Genomic DNA, 19,834 nt, shown 5'->3' on the forward strand with positions numbered 1-19,834 from the left:
TGTTACTGCATGAATGTGCTTTAGGTTTACATCTCAAAGTCACCACTTTGCTAATAATAATCCCTAATAAAACTGCAACCTTAGGAAGTGCTGTCTCTATTTTCTGCTGAGCCTATTACCTGACTACAGTAGAAAGGACTTCGGTGGTTTGGCTTCCCAGGCTTCAAAAATCCTTAAAGCCAGTTTCCTCACTGTAAACAAAAAAAAGCTCAACCCAGTCATATAGCCATAATTTCTGTTTACAGAGATAAGCCTTTATTGTGTGCTATTGGAAGCAAATGGGACATGGTTACGGTTTTATATACAGAGAAGTCTGTAGCATTGGGTTACAATCAGTGGCAAATGAACCAAGATTACAGTGCAGATTGAAGTGTTGTGTACAGTTAATAACAGTGGCTGGCGTACACACCACAACACAGAAGCCAAATGAAGCCAAGTGTACAGGGTACAGCATCACGTGAGGAAGCAACTTACTTAATGTACAAAGAGCACTCCATTTACTTTACATTTGCAGGCTTTTTTTGGCTAGTGAGTAGATACGGCTCAATTTAAAATTCAGTGTGCAGTTATTTTTCTTCCCACTCAACTGCTACCAAATTAAGACAATTTGAATGTTCAGATTACATTTTAAATGCTATAAATAGCTAAGGTTGTCACCGAATTACTTTATTTGAAGTTGCTTTATTTACAGTATAGTCAGGAATAGTTTGTCATTGTTCTCTACAGATTACAAATCGGGAGAAATCTTAAATATTTTGAAAGTAGGCTGTAATTAGACCACAAGGATCTCCTGTACTTCATTTGGAAGTTTAATTCTGGGTAATTTCTTTTGAGAGAGATTTACTGGGAAGAAAGATGGAATTGTCCAGCATATTACTCATTTGTGGACTTTGCTCTAGTGTTTCAGGTTTAGATAGTTCAAAGGTCATACTTCTTTTTATTCCATGCCATATCCAACCTTAGTGTAAAAATAAACACTGTCCCTCTGTGGATAAATAAATCCATCTGTTGGCTGCAGGTCAGACCTCTATTGGTGAAAGAGATTTAGAAAAATAGACCTTTTCTTTAATGTTTACTATGCTGACCCACAAAGGAAAAGTGAAATTCATTCAAGTCTAGAAACAGAAATACAGTACAAGTGATTTATAGAATTGCATTCCTTCCTTCTACAAACTTGCTGAGCATGAAACACTGCCCCAAAGCACTGCCTCTGTCTTTTCCTTGTCTTGTAGAAGTAATTGCCATCAGAAAAATAACATCATGCTGGACTGCCAGATTTCCCGTCTGCCTTCTTGTGTGCAGACTGTTGGTAGGGCTCTGCCTCCTGAGCATTCTTTGCTTAAGAGTTCTTTAGATGGATGTGTGGTGGTAGTTTGCGGTATACAAGGGGGATGTTTTAGCCCAAATTAGCAGTAATTGTTTTAATGGATTTGACCAATGGTGATTTTTGGTGAGTGGAAACTCAACTATTAAAAAACCAAAAAAACCCAAAAACCCAACAATGCATGAGCTGGCCTTGGAAAACACCAGCCTTTCCTCACAATCGCTGCTTCCCAGAGATGTCCTTCTCAATAAGGGGCCGGTACATTTGGCAGTACAGGTTTCATGCTCAACTTTGTCACCAAGAACTGGACAGGACTTTAAAAGCATACAGCCCATGGGGATTGCTCTGCTGTTGTATTTCAGTGCTTTTGAGAGCCCCCCCACAGCAGTGTTGCTCTCTTTGAAGTGCAAGTGTCCCAGAATGGCTCTGGGACAGCTGGAGGACAGGTGACATTCTGGAGTGGAAGTAGTAGTTAAGCACCAGTTGTTGGCCCCTGCAGAAGCTGGAGAACAGAATTGCTTCATGGAGAGCTTGTCAACCTAAAACGCTTAGTCAGTTTGATCAATAAATATTGACTTCGGGTTAGGATCAGAAATAGGACACTGCACTTTGGAACTGGAAGACAGAGTCAGCTTCCTCCCTTTTCTGTCCAAAAGGAGACTGGCTTTAACACATTTGTCCTTAAGGACCTTTGTGATGTCTGATGTACAACTCACTAAGCGCATATGAGTGTATATGTCCCTTTTTTCAGGGAAGAATAAATGTATGACTGGACAAAGCTTCGAGGCTTTCTTTTGCAGTCTTTTCAGTTTAAACATCTGTGTCGTGTTGTCCCTGAAGGCATATTTACCCACTCTTAAATTATGCAGCATTGCCCAGAGAATGGCTCTGTAGTTGATTATGCTCTCTGCAGTACAGCCTCTGTTTTCTTCCAGTATATGTATATTTCCATGCAATAGATGCTATTAGAAAACTACACTTGTCTTTATCCTGTTATTTTGAGCAAGGAAGCAGTGATTCTAGTTTAGAAACACAGGAAATAATCTGTACAGCAAATCAGAATTTTCATAATAAAATTCATATCGCTAACTTTTCAAAAGCTGTACCGCTCTGAATGCTGTTCTTTAGCCCACCATTATTTTGCTTTGAGCAATATCACTGTCATCTTATAAACAATTCTTCATGGAAATCACGGAAGAAGAATACGCGCTCTCCTACACTGACTGTATTTTACTGTGTTAGTTTACAGGATGCCCTTACAGAACTATAAGAGCTATTGGGAGTGCGCAATACACACATTTCCGTATGCATAGATCGTTAAATTGTAACAGTGCCAGTAGAAAAGCAAAACCTGCCAAGATGGTCTGTTCCTTTTAATTAAGCTTGATTTATATGTGCTTCTTGACTTAAAATGCAGTTAGTGTCCACTGCTGAGATGACACAGTACCCTGAGTAACTTTGTATTGATTATTCTTACACAAGCTTGTGCTTTTCTAAGAACACAGAAATGAGCACAAAGAAAGTAAGTACATATATCAGGTTGTTTCCATGGAACACTGTTAACCAACTTATTCATAGCAGCTTCGAAGTATGAAGTTGAAACTTACCTTCTGCTCTACTCCCTTCGAAACAGCTGAATGCTATAATTAACTCCCTTCTAGCTTAAAAAAATAGAAGTGGATAGAATGTCAAAAGATGCTTTTCTGGTAAGATGAACGTACTTTGTCATAACTAGTTACACCAACATTGGTGACCTGAAATATGTACATTACAACATGTAGATGTGGAAGCAGTATCTGCTTTTCCTTGTTGCCATGCTGTTCTGTGTTAAAGCAAGTTGTCTACAGTACTGTGGGCATTGTGAAAATAAGTTACTAGTAATCCTTTACGGAAATTACTATTATTCCTTTCCTTGCCTTCCCAAAATTCAGTTGCATGCTATATACACTGCCTGGAGCAGCCTCCCTATTTTGGACAGGGCTGCATCAGGAAATGTAATTTGTTCATTGGAATTTTCCTGTTCTTCCTCCTCTGAAAAACCTTCTGTCCTGGGCTTGTTTACTGAACAGAAAAAAAATAAATTAATTTCCTGTAGTACCATGACTAGCAGCTTTTTGGTCTGTTATATGGCTAGCTTAAAACTCTTATCTAATTTCTTATAAACTCTTGAAAAAACAATACCATCTCCCCCCTCCTTTTAGTTTACTGAGGCTCCTGGTTTACCAAAGCAGACATAAATCTCCTGGTTCTACCACAGACTCTATTAACAGACTTGGAAAAGGCAGTGCAATATTCCTGCCAACTTCCTATCTACAGTACTCAACCTTTAGTGCTGGAGAAGGGCATTCTAGCTTCATTGTTTTCTTTTCTTGCTCTCTCTTGCCTCAGTCTCTTCTACAAGGACCAGATGTATTCAGCAGGCATGTGTTCAAGTAGGAGCGGCACTACACGAACGCAAGGCAGCATAAGGCACCTGGAGCTTCTAGATCTAGGTAAGAGGCAGGAATGAGGCTTAAGTCTATGCTGGAATTGAAAACTAATTGCAATTCTTACTTATTCCAAATCCCCTGTACCAATGAACAAAAGGTAGCCAGTTACATTCAATTAATGCCTTCTAGTATTAGTGTAATTTGTTCAAGTAGAGATAACAGTCAAGAGGTTTTCACAAACATGCACTTCTGGCTAGCTGTGAAACACTTTGATGTTGTTTACTTACTCAGCTTAGAAGAGACTGTACCTTCCATTTGCTTACTGCCACAAACTTTTGAAGTTGGAAATCAGATAAATTCACTGTCAATCTGTGGTTAAAATTTTTACGTGCTTTTAAATTCTTGCAACTCTTGTTTATCAATGGATTATTAATTAAACATGGAAGAGAACTCTCCCACTGAGAAGGCTTCAGTCTTTGCAACAGTTTCTGTAGACTTGATGGTTTGTTTTAAAGTACAGTATATATGACCTTAGATTGTTCAGAGTTAAGGCACCAAATAAAAGATAAAACAACATCTAAAATAAGAAACTTGCTTTAGAACTACACACATCTCCACATACCACTTCTGGACATTTAACTCCTCTTAAATGTCAAGGTAAACATGTGGTCTGAATGTTTCATACACACAGGAATTGGAGAAAAAAACACTTTCCTAAATTTATATCTTATACTATGATTAACCTTTTCTCTTACGAACTCACACAGCTACTTCTGGTATGGCATTGTGTTGCCTACACAGTATGAGACAGGCCTAGCAGAAGCAGCACCCTTTCTCCTAGAAGACCCCAGACTAGAAGAACAGGCATATCTGTCCTACTCATGGTTTCATATCATCTTAAACATCAGTTACAAAGGAACAACTGAATCAGTCCCATTTCTATGAGCAGAATGGGAAAAAGGAAGATGCTTCAGAGCACTAGAAAACGTGGACATAAATAGGTATGGATTTAGATGAGACAAATAAAGCTAAGGAGACATAAATTCTGGTGTTAACTAATAAAACAGCTTTGTGATGACAATTCTGTTAATGTCAAACACTTAATTACTAGTGGTTAATGTTGAAGGGAAAGTACAGGTGAAAACTGCTGCCACAGTCCATAGGTGTAGGACTTCAGGGCTGAGTTTCTCCAGTTAATTGCTCTAAAATGACTGTTAACAGAATTTTCACCTTACAGTAGGGATCAGATTCACAGCAAACTAGATGTGCTAAAACAGAAGAATGAAATCAATGAGCTGCTAGATCAGCCATCTCATATACTATAGATAGTGGACACAACTATAATACCCCTTTGCTTTGCTTTAAACAGGTCAATAAAGTATCTCATTTTTCAATAGATTTATTCAGCAGGAAGCCCAAGAGGGCCCGTATCCTGAACATTTGAGCTGAGTTACTGTTTTTTAAGATGGTACAACCATTCTTACAGAACTCCTCAGTGAGTCAAGCAGAGAGCTCGTTTTCGTTCTTCTGATGCCAGAGAGGTCCTAAGTCAGCTTAATGCCTGAGAACAGCAATCTGAACTTCATATTTACGTATCTCATCATGTATCCAAAAGAATCCACTGCAGCAGAGTTCTGTGATTCTTGTGCCGTTTCCCAGAGCCACCGGAAATAGTAGCTGGTTTTATAAGCTGCTTCTGTGACTTGGAACTCATCTGAAGCTGGGATATATTTTTTCCCTTGATTAAGTAACAGGCAACTGTCTAGAGAGAATTTAGCTAAAGGCAAGAAGTTCTAATACTGAATAATACTACCAAGCAAAAGAGACAGAGGGAAACTTATAATTTTGTCTGAGTAAAGACTGAAATACTATATTGTCTGATGGGTCTTCATTTATACGCTTCCGGAGAGATGTTCAGGAATCCCACCTTCAGACTGTGGTGATCTACAAGCTCTCAGAAGTACAGATGCTGAATTACAAATGAAGCAAGGGACACTTTCTTTCAGGGGATGGGTGACTGAAAAGACAGAGACTGCCAGGCTCACTCTCCAAGACATTGCTGGGACTGGATCAGAGATGGTACATTAAAGCTGTTCACATTTACTGCTATCTTGGAGTTTTAGAACAAGTACCAAAAGTTTGATGTTCCACAGTTGAACAGCCAGCAAACAGGAGACTTCTCTTCACAGAATCACAGAATGTCAGGGATTGGAAGGGACCCCGAAAGCTCATCCAGTCCTATCCCCCTGCTGGAGCAGGAACACCCAGATGAGGTTACACAGGAAGGTGTCCAGGCGGGTTTGAATGTCTCCAGAGTAGGAGACTCCACAACCTCCGTGGGCAGCCTGGTCCAGTGTTCTGTCACCCTTTCTGAGAAGCAAAAAGTCTCAAATAATTTTAGATTTGTGCACTTTTCCCCAGTTAAGTTCTTTCAGTGGCTACAAGATAGTTTTTTATTAAGACACACTTTATATCTTTTTTTCCTACCAGAAGGCAAGTGTTATCATAGAAAGAATCCTAGTCTCCAGTGGTCAGAGCTACCAGATCAGTTTTCACAGATCTTTCTAAATGAGTAGAAATAGTCCCTTGGCACATGAGTAAGTTGAAATATTTGCAGGAAAACTTGATTCTCTGAAGATCTTCATAGGCTGATTAAAGGTTTTTAAGAAATCTAGAAACTTCTATGTAAAAGTTCTGTAATTCGAGAGAATCAGTTTTTTACTGGGATGTTAGAGAAGATGATCAGAAAAGGCAGGGAAGGAAGACAGAATTCACAGAAGCAAAGGTATTCAGTTGCACTGGAAGTCATGGCAGCAGGGTTTAAAGCACATTAAGTGGGAGCCATGACAATTGCTGAATCACCTAATTAGCTCACTTTGGCTACATGACAGCAAATTAGACAGATTAGAAACCACCTACCCAGGCACTAAATTGCCTTTGTGAGGGCTGGATGGTGCACTGTGTCCAACAGAAATTGCTGGGGCAACAGAGGCTGCATGTTCCACATTCCCTTGGTGAGCGTAGGCAGGCCCCTCTCCATCCAGCTGGCACAAAGCCCAGCAGTAAGGTCTCCATGTTCCAGCTCCTGAACGTGTGCTTAAGGAAGCCAGCAAGCATTGGCAGAGGGGCCAGGATGGCAGGAAGCAGCTAGCCAAGCCCTCCAAACCAATCTGCTTGCCTTAAAACCTTCTCTAGATAGAATGTGTCTGGAGAATTCTCATATGGCTAGCAAAGTAGGAAGTCCCACCTTATTAAATACATTTATATGACTAAATAAAGAAATCCTGCCATATTAAACAGATTACTTCTTCAAAATTCACAGTTGCAAGAAGGCAAGTACCTACCGATTACAGGTTCATATGCAAGAGCAGCTAAAGGCAAACAAATGCCGTTGTAACAATGGAACAATCTATATTTTAATCTCCCCATTCTGTAAACAGCCTCACTTTCCTCCTCCAAGCAGACAACTGAAGCTCACCAGTTGTTCTTCCAAAGTCAATGGTAATGCCATTCACCTCCAACACAGACAACACGTTAACCAGGTCAATTCTTGTTGTCAAGCTCTGGCTTCTTTTAATCCTTTAAGCGTCAGACACCCAAATACTCCCAAAATACACCCGATCATCTGGTTAGCTAAAACTAGAGCTAAGGTGGGAAGTGTACAGGCAGACTTTCCCTGGTGTCCTATTTATATATGTACTAATTGAAAGGAACTTTTTCGGAATTATTTTCCATGAATCAGAAATTCAAGCTATGACATTTCTGCTTCACTGAAAAGGTACCACAAAATAGGCAACAATATGAGCAGCTGCACAAAACATATTTAACTAGGTTTACATGTTTGGCTGCTGGGTATACCCAGAAATACAAAGCTCGGCCATAAAATAGACCTCTAGTCTCACAGAAAAGGCACTTTAGACCTTGCTTCTGTGAGGAGACTTCTAGAAGAAAACCTCAAGGGCCCAGTGCTGGCTCATGGTCATCCTGCTGTCCCCAGGACCCCCAGGTCCCTTTCCCCTACACTGCTCTCTAATAGGTCATTCCCCAACTTACACTGGAACCTGGGGTTGTTCCTGCCCAGATTCAAGACTCTACACTTGCCCTTGTTCTATTTCATTAATTTTTTCCATGCCCAGCTCTCCAGCCTGTCCAGGTCTCTGGATGGCAGCACAGCTTCCAGTGTCACCACTCCTCCCAGCTTGGTGTCATCAGCAAACCTGCTGACAGTCACTCTATTCCCTCGTCCAAATCATTGATGAATATATTGAATAATACCAGCCCCAGTACTGACCCCTGAGGCACTGCACTAGATGCAGGCCTCCAACTGGACTCCGCCCCATTGACCACGACTATAGTTACCCGGGTCCTCCTTCTTGCCCTTTTTGAAGACTGCAGTGACATTTGCTTTCCTCCAGTCCTCAGGCACCTCTCCCATTTCCCAAGACTTGACAAAGATGATGGAGAGTGGCCCAGCAATGAGACAGGTTCCTAGGCAATCTTGCACCTTAGGATCTGATCACTGATTCCAAGTGGCTGCAAACCCCAGGATTTGGGAGTCTTACGTACACTGGGTATTTCACGTGTCAGGAAATGGTGTCTCTCCTACTGAGAAGGGGGCAGCATAAGCAAGGAGACAAATTTCGTACGTAAGTACATGCATGATGAACAAAAACGTATTAGAGAAACTTAATACCTTTTCAGTGAAAAAAAGAAGATCCAACAAAGCGAGAATTTTAAAAAAGGAGAAGAGTGGAATCTTAGGATTATTAGAGTTAAAAGGGTAATGACAGAAAAATACGGAAATCCATAGTCAAAGCACTCCTGATGGAAACCAATACAAATGGTTTAAGCTGCCAAGTACAGGCCACAAAGAAACAGATCAAATGAGTCAGCAAGACATTTTATTAATCAGTCCTTGAACTGGACAGTGCTTGTCAGGCTGGCATCAGTTAAGCCTAGGAAAGAATACTCCAGAGAAGTTCATTATAATGCACCTTAACATTGCCTTGACGCATAAAAAATACTGTCTTGTGAAGGAAACGGAGCAGCCCGCTGCTCCGCTGTCAGCACTGCTAAGCCTGACAGGCTGAAAGAATGAGTTGAATTTTAAGTGAGCTTCAGACCAAGCCCCAAGTTTTCATCTGCTGTTATCTTCAAGGTGCAAATCTGCACCACCAAATGGCAAGGACGTTCTACTGGCTCATCACTTGCACCTGCAAATGTAATCAAATGGTTCTGTGCTTTCATGGCTCCCGAAGTTCATTTCCCCAGGTGCAAATGTATAGGCCACTTGCAAGATCAGTTTTCTGCCAAGAGCAGCAAAGCTAACAATATTTAACAGCTATCTTTCTATATCTGGCTATGAATTCTATCCAGACATATCCTGAGTTATGGATAACCTACACATGCAGTTATTTACTGAACTAGATGTTTTCAATACTGAAATGAAATCTAGTTTATTTTTGCTGTTATATTTTGATGCAAAACAACAAGCTCTGGGCCTGATATACTACTATATATTCCATAACAAGTGTTTTCCTGTTTTACATCAGTATAAACTGTGATCAGTCAGGGTTTTTTAATGCTTTCATCTCTGAACTGAGACCCTAAAATGCTATTAATAATACAACATCATCAACTCCCTTCCTTTTGCCCCCCCCACCCCCCCCTTTAACCTTTTTTATATTAAAAAAGTTGTTTCCAGCAACTTCAAATACTGCAGGTACTGCAATTGTGCAGTACTGTACTATGCAACTTTGCATAACACAAGGTTATATAAAGGCAAATTTAAAAAAACCCACACTAGTATTTTAAAAGTACACATATCATGTGCACCATATAGGTCATAATCCAAAACAATTTTAATCCAAGTAAAATATTTGGTGAAACATTTACTACAGAACTAAAAATAGTTATTTATGGGTGGCTGTATCCTAATTTCTAGCCTTAGAAAATGACAGCGAAGCAAATTACTCATGCAGAGTTAAATCACTGCCTGCCTTCCTCTCCTCCCACTGCACCCACAGAGGGAAGCAAACCTGGCTGCTTCATTAATTAATTGGGCCTAATGCAATTTGATCTCTGCAGATTTTAACTGTATTATCATCAAAGTCTTTCATTCTGCATTTGGAGTTTAATAGTTTAGGGAAATAATTTCTCTATCAGTTAGATAATATCACACATTCCTGATAACCATGGTGCAGCTTTCGGTGCAGCCATGGCTGTGGTTTGGTACCTCCCCAAATGTTCTCCCCAGGTATGCAGGGAGGGTAGTGCCTGACACACAGGGCATCAATACAGCTTTTAATGCTACATAAGAGAAGAATCTTTGAAGGAGAACAGTCTGTTGATAAACCCAAACGATTTCTTAAAAGTGTTAAGTAATATTTTCTTTTTTAACTGAAACGGGAGTATTTGAAGTGGCCTTGAAAAATACAAAGCTGGAATTCAGACCTATGTATTATCTGTTCAAACATTTAGTTAGACAAGACAATAAAAACATGCCATATACAAGATTGTCACAGGTATATGAGATTATTAGAAAAAAAGCAATAAAAATATTCTTTAAGCTGAAAATAAAATCTCTTACCTTTTATATCACGATCTCAGCTTACAGTCACTACATTTCTGCTTATTTTATACAAGTGCATATGGCTATGAAGGTCCGGAGAGAATGAGAATAAAGTGGTATTAACCTGCTGAAAACTGCTTAAAAGTCTTAAGCTGCAACATATAGATGTTCCAATACCATTTAAAAAAAAAATCACCTTTCAGTTATTGCTGATTCACAGTCTCAAAATGTCAACATACAAATATTTAAGAGGAAAAAGCTCAGTAAATTTATAGCAGCAAAGTTTTTTGAACTGGATGTTTACCAGATAACTATGTTTTCCTATCACTGGTGATTTTAAGAGACACAAAAGCAATCTATTGGGAAGTCAAGTTCAGGCCTGCCCTTTTTGTGTCTCATTTAACCATGTGGGGAAGAGGGAGAGAATACATCATTTAGTTAGATTTTGGAAAAAAAATATATTCTATGTTTTTTCTTCTGCCTTTTTGCTACATTTCATGTCCGCAGACGTGCACAATGGTACGAAGCACTACTGCTGCAAGAGTGACCATTGCAAGTCTCTGTAGCAATTTTTATAGGAACCATGCAAATATAGTATTAAAATTGTAAAGTACTTAGCTAGTGAAAGTGCAGCATTCGCTGCTTAAAGCAGGCACTCCGCTAGGTTTTGTTGCTTGGTTTCGTGCTTGTTCCCCCCCCGCTCCCCACCACACCCATCTTGCCCTTCAGAAGTATATACACATCTATTGCTATGTACCCAAAGAAAGGACTGTGGCTTGGAGTAAGTATTGCTTTTCGTTAAATGGAACGAAATTCCACAAGTGAGAAAAAGCATTAAAAAAAAAAAAAAGAAGGAAAAAAGTTGAGATTCCACGTCTGAAGTTGAGAAATCTCAAAACGAGCCACGTTCTTGCTTTTAAGACATGTACAAAATGCCATTTCGAGCCACACAACCTGATGGTTCTAGAAGTCAGAGAAGAAATCTTGAGGGCCCAAGTGAATAATAAAAGGTGCGATGCTGAGAGGCTGGCAATAGGGACTGTCAATGAAAAAACCACCTACAGTGGGAAAAGAGCAGAGAAGCAAAAACTTCATGTTAATTTCAGAGAGACTGGCTGAAGCTAAAGCTCCATTTAAATTTCTCTGCTCTTTCAGCTGCAAGTGGAATTTTCATTGTAAAATGGGCACTTTGAATTCTATGAAGGTATTGAAACATCTAACACTTCCAAGGTTACCACTTTCTAAACAAAGAACTGACAGCTCATTCATATTTTCAGTAAAGCAGAGAAATGTAAAATATGCAGCAAGGGGGCAAGTTTACAATGTGGTTAGTAACTCCCAACAAATGACAAAAATAAAAAATGACTTCTATAAATCATCTGAAATGACTGCCATCATGTTGGAAAAGAGCATAGCGCCCTCCTTGGTTTTAAAATAAGAGCAAGTTACTCAGCTTATGAATGTTCATTGTATAGAATTGGTTCAGAGAATATTTTGTTGAAAATTTTACAAAGCTGGGGTTTAAAAAAATAGCTACAAACAGTTGCCAATCAGGGGAACTCCAAAAGGGGAGGAGGGAGAGAAATCTGTGCAGAGGCAAGATTCCTTTAATGAATATTTGATTAAGAAAAATGGGCTCTTATCAGCCATGCTTTTTCTGCTCCGTGATGGCTTCCTTTCATCCATAGGCCAGCAAAATACATTGTGATTTACGAGCACCACTCGTGTGACGACATCCCCAAGACCCTGCTCTTCAACACTAACATGTGGATGACGACAGCAGGCTCACCGCTACTTGTCAATACACCTACAATTTTTATTAAAGTACCACCAACACCAACCGAAAGTTAGAGCTATGGCAAAAGAAAAACCATTTAAGATGTAAACACATTCCTCAGCACAAATACTTAGCTTAACAGCTGCAGTTAATTCCAAAAAAAAGCAGCTTGTTACATAAGCCACAGCTTATTAAGCTTTTCTAATGTTTCTTTGCCTATAATGGGGGGTGTAGGGGAAGAGGAACTTTACGTTGCTTTAAGCACCGTTCTTACACTCTCTTGATATACAAAGCTCCCCCGCCTCAGCAGCGGAGTCTGTTGGAGAACAGAGTGCATCAAGGCAAATCTTTAAAAGAGCTTGAACTAAAGCAAACCTACTGAAAAGCAATGGGTGAGGTCCGAGTAGAGAAGTGCAACCAACAACGCTGCTTATTTTGTGGGGTGATACCTTAATAAAGACTACTTGGCACCCGCGTTAGAGCCCGCAGCAGCTTTTAATGCAGAAGTCGTGGAGCTGGGGCCTGTCCTGGAATTGCAGACAGGTGCACGCGCTCCTCGGCGCCAAGAGGATTCCCTCGCTTTGAGCACCAACCCTTCGAGAAGTACTGGCCTATGGCTGAAGTGTGTCACTTTTCACAGCAGCACTCAACAAGAACTGGGACAATTAAATAGCAAGTTTCCATGGGGACCTTGTTGCTGCTTTAGATTCTTATACATGTAAGGGGGAAAGAAGAAGCCTTTGTTTTAATATAAGATCGACAACTCAAATGCTTTCTGTAGCAATGGTGGATGGAAAATCAAGTGTGGGCAGACAATCTGAAAGTGAAGAAGGCCACAAGAACAAGTGCAATTTTTTTAATTTTTTTTCTTCCTTTTTTTTTCTTTTTTTGTAGAAACAGAAAAGAAAGGAAAACAAGTCAGTTTTTTGAGCTCTAAAGAAACTGATTGGAACATTACTGTTGTCCTTTCTCTGGGCAATACAGACTTAACTGTGCATCTCTGGAATTACATAACAAGAGTCCTTCTGTGGGAGCTTCCCTTGTTTAATACTTATTTCACAGAATGCAACCTAATACAGAGAAACGGCCTAAGATTAACTTCATTGGTTTTGTTTGTTTTTCAGTATTTCGTGTATGAGTGAAAAGCCTTCCTGGATAATTAAGACTGTGTCTAAACTCACAGTAATGCTGATCTCAAAGGTTACGAGGAAACTCAGGTACTGATGTTTAACTATAAAAAATAAGATAAAACAATATTTTAACCCATATTTTACTAAGTTTATTACACAACATAATATTTACAAAGTTAAATGTTAACTGTGAAGTTTCTATTGTGTGGGGGTTTTTTTTCTAATTTTTATCTTTTTAAGTAACTGTGCCCTGCATTTAATAACCCTACAGCAAGTACAGGTCATTAACTGAGGCTGTGTGACTGCATGAGGAAACAGGCAGTACTCTCGTGTTACAACAAAACAGTTTATTTGTGATCAGTGTTTTATATTCTATACATCCTTCACAAATTTAATTTTACATAATCGGATACTTCATTTAAAACGTAAGATTTAAGCTTCTAGTTCTTCCCTATAACAGAAGGCTGGTATAAGTTATTTGAAAATGAGGTAACATTTCACAGAACATTTTTTTTTCAAGTTTTAGAGAACTAAATTTGCATTTTGTTAAAATCAAAAAGTAGGAAAAAGATGTTTCTTTACAAATGACTTTGCTCAAGTATGTGTTCAAAGAAAACAGGATAAAAAGGCTTTTTTTCTTCTAACATTCTGTACTGTACTGTGTTGTTCAATCAATAGGAATTAGCTTCTGCCATTTGCTAAAAGAATGAGTAGTGGGGAACAGGATATGTTGGGAATTTCATAACTGGTAACAGAACCATTCTCTTGGGTAAACCTACAGAGAGAAGAAAGGGAGAGGACTCCAAATAAGTTTAGTGATCCAAAAAAGTCAGACAAGAGCTTACAGTATTGTTCTCATTAACCTTTTCCAGATCAGTCAATCAATGTGATTTTAGGGTGCAGAGACCCATAAACAGTAAAACTTCAACACTTGGCACTATTTCCAACAGACGATGAGCTTAATGTTTGCTTTTATTTTTGTTTTGGTGTTTGGTAAAATTAAAGTAAGCAGAACTCTCAAAAGCAGAGAGTGTGCTTGGACTTGAAGCTCTATTTCATCATCTCCATGATAATTCATCTCTACTATCTCATTCTATGCTCTGAGTTAATTTCATAGGCCAATTACAGTTGCAGACACTCTAGACAGGCACTGCTGTGCATAAAGGAACTCACAGGGAAACTGTTGAGCACTTTTGATAAGCATCCAGGTAGGTCAGCCAAAAATCAAGCACCTACACTAAGTTCTGCATCTGTTCCATTATTCTCCATCTCCTCTCCTGTATTGAAGCGGCAAATCTGGAAAGATTAATATCTGCCTGATTTCATGATTATTACAGAGTTCTTGTGGCCTCGCAAACTTCTGCACAATTAAAAGGTGTTTTTGATCTTGCCTATTTAAATTCTAGTATTTAACCTATGTATCCATTTAGAAATCACAAAGCAGCAACAGCAGGTATTCCAGAGCACCAGATGATCAAAGTGAAGTTTCCCAACATGCAACAGCTTACAAAGGCAAAGAGACATGTTTACCTTACAGCCAAAAAGCATTATCCCAGTACTTCGCATCACAATCGTAAGACATTAAAACCAGAAACTCTTTATGTGAAAAATGGGGGCATTCACTTCCACAATGCTTTGAAGTCAGTGATATGTCACATATACACAGCTAAGTGATTAAAATACAGCTCCCCAAACAGGAATCATGAGAAAAAAAAACCAAAACAACCACAAAGCAGAAGAAATGAATGAATGAAAAAAGCAGGAAAAGCTGACAGGAAAGCTGGTAACAATTGTACTCTTTCCTTCAGCAGGGAAAGGATTCCTCATACGTCACTGTGGGTCCCTGCTTGTAAAAATACATGCGTGCAGGTACCACTCATCTTAGGTACAGTCAGTGCCTACTGCTTGGAAAGAACCAAAAAAAAAAAAAAATCTATATCATGAAGTAAGCCCTTGACTCAATTTCCTTTCATTTTTTCCTTGAGAAAATGTGTAGCTGTTCCTCGTGTTCTGCAACACCAGGAGAACACACGGCTGTCAGCTGCTGTGTGTTAAAGCACACGGCCAGTCAACAGGGCCCGAGTTCTAAAACCAGAGAGGTTTGCTTCAGTTTTGAAGGGAGAATCCCACAGTCTAAGTGCTGTCCTTGGGCACATTCTCCTTCCCCTTTCCGTTGCAGGAGTATAAAATAGGCCAAGCTGATCTTAGTCAAGAAAAGTGAACTTCCACTGTTTCTAGCTTGTACTTCTAAAATAAAGTAATGAAATCAATGTTTCTAAGTATTTTAAACTTTTATAATGTTATCAGGGGAGTTGGTATTGCCCAAGCTATACAAATTTGAGAGGAACAAGTATTATGAATGCTACAAAAGCCAGAAAATGAATAGCAAATTGCAGGCTTAGTTTCCTGTCTGAAAAACCGCAGGCCTAGAACCGTACTCGACTTGCGATGTGAGCAGCAGGGTTTGACCCAGCCGGGGCCAGGCCAGGCCATGGGACTGGCTCGGGGGGACTCACTCTGTGTGCCCGGACATATCACTGACTCCAAACTGCTTTGCTCCCATTGCCACATAAACCTCATTCAAAGTAACCAAAAGGGCCAGTTAGAGGTATGCATTGTTAGTCTAGCATAAAAAAAAAAAAAGCTGCCGGGTAGGGAGAAGCCAAGTTAAGAAAACCCTTCCATCAGAGCTCTCTGAGTTTATTTACAATCTTCATGAAAGCAGTGCTTTGCCAGCCTAATATCACTACGTTTCTTAGTCAAAAGCCTTGTGGTGAATTACCATGTCCTCGCTTCCTTGCAATCTGCATGCTAACGGTATCCGCTACACAAACCCCATTCTGCTTGTCCCAAGCAGCAGTGCTTTAGCCTGCAGGGGCTGGAGGGGAGGTGTATATGCACATACTCTACTGGAGATTTCAGAGAGTTGACAGCATTAAGGGAACTTTGTCCACAAGCCACTCACACTTGGGGACAAACATTTCAACATTACTGTAACGCCATTTAGATAAATATTGGTCAGAGAGGCTGAAATAGGCCCTTCGGTAGTCTTTGAATGGAGCACAGATTGGCTGTAAATAGTAGGAAAACTACTTCAATTCAGTTTCAGTAGGAAAGGGAACAGGCAATTAGAACAAGCAGTCCTTCCACAGATCAGGCAAAGCATAGGCAAAAAAGCTACTCCAACCAAAAAAGAACCACAAGGTTATGGCATAAAAGTGTTGTTGTTGTCATGGTGTAAGAACTTTAACCTCTGAATTTCTGCTTGGACTGCCACATTTCGACTGCCACAACAGTTTCGATATAATTTCTAATTACTTAATTATTGGGCTATACATACCGTAAGCTGGTGCAGCTGTACTGTACCCATACGGTGCTCCATAGCCTGCAATATAAACAGATAAGGGATGGGTTTCATTTCCTGCAGCATCTGCAGACAGCGTTTGCACGGCGGCACACGGGGGGAACCCTTTCTGGTACAGGAGGCAGGACCACAGAGAAAACCAACTCGCACTCATATGTATAAATGTTGCTGAAAACACTAAAATCCTTCTACGTGGTCACTTAAAGAACGAGCTACCCAGTGACTTTATTAAGCTTCAGGATCAGAGAGTTAAATTACACATTTCATTTCATTAGTGTTTTCTTTCAACTGAAGCCCTTAAGTCTGTATTGTCCGAGCATGGAGCAGGCATGATCCAGACATCCCATCTTTGCTTATGTTCTTCCTAAAATAAAGATACAGTCTAATGCAAAGAATGGTAATTTTCCTCAATTCCATTATAAAGAACAGAGTGCTAGACACATGGCAAACACATCATCATCAGTAACGCTCCTGTGAGTTCTGCTTTCTCTGCCATTTCTAATGGACAAAAGAAAGTTTCACAAAGAACATCTGAACACCTCAAGGCAAACAGGGAATGGTGTATTTTTTTCCAAAGAACTAAGCGTAACTCTGGAGTGAGACAAAAAGCACCAGTGGTAACACCAGTCTTGGTTACTACATCTTACTGGTTCATGAAGGCTTTACAGTTTTTCTGGTGGGATCATTTGTGTCCATCACAAAAAGCAAGAGATTTCTGAGAAGAATAGGGGATGAAGAGAAATAAGCTGTGAAGGCCAAGGCAAATAAAAGCTTAACAATTACAGTGAGTAGGAAATTAAACCTATTTCTGGAGTAATTCCATGCTGGCAAGAAGCATGCCCCTGGCAGGTTAAAGTGTCTCATAAATGACTCCTTGGGCAGAAAGACAGTTCCAAACACAATGTTAACAGCCATTAAAAATGAATTACTGGTTTTTAATATTTATAATTACATCAACATACAGGAACAATGAAGACAACACGCTGTCGATTGTGCCAGGAAGCAGCTCTACCAAACAAGAGGGCTCTGCTATTAGCACGTGTCAACTGCTGAGGGGCGTGATCAGAGCTCAGGCTGTCAGCCAAAAACTTGAGCACGAGGAATATAAGTTTTATTTTTGGAAGCTACTGGATTTGCTTTGACTAAGGAATCTCCAGCATCCCATTCTTACAGATCTGTGATCCTTATTCTCAAGAAAAAGCAATGCCTAGATTCCCTTCACATCACCTGCAAGACTCAGACACACTGCAGAGTCACCAAGAACAATGCACTTTGAAAAGTAAGGGGAACTCTTCGGGCTCTTGCAGAAGTGACTGACATCCATGGAAAAGAACACCCCAACAGACAAAAATTAAACTGTTAGTGTCATGCCTTACCTGGTGTTATGTATCCAGTTGCAGCAGCTGCCCCAACAAATGCCCCTCGTGTTAAAGCACCTCGTCCTCTGCCTCGAACAGCCTGGACTGCTGCAGAAACAGCTGTATTGACAACCCCTTTAGTCTGCCCAGAGGAATAAAAAACAGCAATTCAGAAAGTGAGAGCAGAGCTGGAAATACAAGGCCATCTGCATTAAATCATCTTTTAAAATCTCTTCAAACATGCCTGATGTGCCAGTCTTGTTAAAGGCAGAATAGAGAATGGAAAAGTCCTGTCCTAGAGAACGTGATTATTACTTACAGGGAAAAAAAAAAGTGACCACTTTCTTTTTCAAGTGTATTTTATGATACATTCTGCTCCAGCGTGAAATGACAAGAAAATCTAATTCTAACGTATTTGCACAAGAGACACAAATTGTAATCCTCAAGGCTTAGTTCAGACTGTAATCCGCTGGAGGAAAACCACTGTTTATAAGTTTCTGATCTGTTCAAACGTAATAGATTTGAAAGATCATTGTGGCTGTTAAATCTAATGGACAAGACCAAGCTTTTTATTATACAGGTCTTCCTCGCCAAACAAAACGGCTCATCTGAAAAGGTGCAAAAAAGTGCAAAAATCTCAGCTTACTCCAGAATCTGGAGTGAAGGCCTCTGCTGGCTATACAGGACTTCCAGGAAGGAGCACGCTGCGCCTCTGGGCTGAAACACGGGACTTCACAGCATCACTGCATCAACCACTGACCGCGCTGCACCTCCTCAGCACCTCTCTTTGTGCATCCTTTTCTACTATATTTCCCACAAAATGGTCCCAACTATCAGATTATATCGTTATACTACAGTTATTTTAGAAGAATAAAAATAGAAACCTTACATGTGTGCATAAAACTGGACTGAAATCAGTGGTTTCCTGCAGAAGTTCCTGTATCATAACCAACCCAGAGCTGTGATAACAGAGCAGTCTAAAAAGCAAATAACAATTCTTACCTGAGGAAGAATCTTCTTTTTCTTGTTGTTTGCTGCGTTAGGCCCAGAAAACAGTTTTTCAAGTGCTGCTAGTGCAGCACTTGCTTTTGCTACTTTCTTATTTGGGCCTGCACCTCTGAACTTCTGCCCATCTACTTCTACCTGAAAATTGAGACATGAGTTTATGAGTATTTATCCTTAGGAACGCCGTGCTGCACCACTGCTCACTGATGTGCCATCCATAAAGAGCTGATGTGTCAAAAAAAATCCTCAGTGTTTTATGTGACAAATTGCTATTGCTTCTATATGATGAAGTTGATGAAGAATACTTAAGTGATCCTGTGAACCATTATATTGCAGATATCTGAAATCTGGAATGTACAGGTGCAGTTCGACAAGGTACAAGCAGTATATCTATTTGATACTAAATTTAGCCAATATGCATGAGCTTCTCAACACATGAATGATATCACTACAGAACAGGGGTTTCAGGATCATTTGAGGCTCTCTTTATCAATCCCGTAAACCAACATCATTGCCAACACTATATGTACACAACTTTAGAGCCCAGGGCTACTTGAGAGATTGCACAAGTGTATTAAGGAGAGAAATCAAATGAGTTTACCCACAGCTACTGTTATTCTAAATATTCCTGGTAAGCTGGCAAAAGGAGATTCGAATCACGTCACTGACATGAGGTTACCAAATATGTTTGCAAATCAGATATTTCTGTCAAGCTGTGCATCTTCTACTTCCCTCCTCCTCCTCATGTCAAGACATGATGTAGTTTGGGGCTGTCAGAATCTAGTTCTAATTCTTACTGTATCTTCCTAAAGCATCAAAGACATTCCTTTCCCTGGTCTAATCACCACAACAGCAATGAGAGATACAAAAATCTGA

At 39.9% G+C, this 19,834-nt stretch overlaps 1 protein-coding gene across 6 annotated transcripts in view; it reads right to left on the reverse strand.

The window, feature by feature from the left end:
• Positions 1-239: 239 nt before the first annotated feature.
• Positions 240-19,834, reverse strand: part of STRBP (spermatid perinuclear RNA binding protein) — a 59,138-nt gene continuing 39,543 nt past the window's right edge. For 5 of the 6 annotated variants that reach the window (XM_071817385.1, XM_065854028.2, XM_065854026.2 and 2 more), the window contains 4 exons: positions 18,956-19,096; positions 17,972-18,095; positions 16,572-16,616; positions 13,564-14,006 (listed from right to left, as the gene is read on the reverse strand). In XM_071817385.1, the coding sequence (XP_071673486.1) occupies positions 13,930-14,006; positions 16,572-16,616; positions 17,972-18,095; positions 18,956-19,096 (387 nt within the window). In that variant the 3' untranslated portion in view covers positions 13,564-13,929. Of the gene's footprint in view, positions 3,813-10,342; positions 10,408-13,563; positions 14,007-16,571; positions 16,617-17,971; positions 18,096-18,955; positions 19,097-19,834 lie in introns of those variants that run through there. The other variant, XM_065854029.2, reaches the window with a different exon arrangement.

This window comes from Patagioenas fasciata, chromosome 20 (assembly GCF_037038585.1).
Source record: "Patagioenas fasciata isolate bPatFas1 chromosome 20, bPatFas1.hap1, whole genome shotgun sequence".
Classification (NCBI taxonomy): domain Eukaryota; kingdom Metazoa; phylum Chordata; class Aves; order Columbiformes; family Columbidae; genus Patagioenas; species Patagioenas fasciata.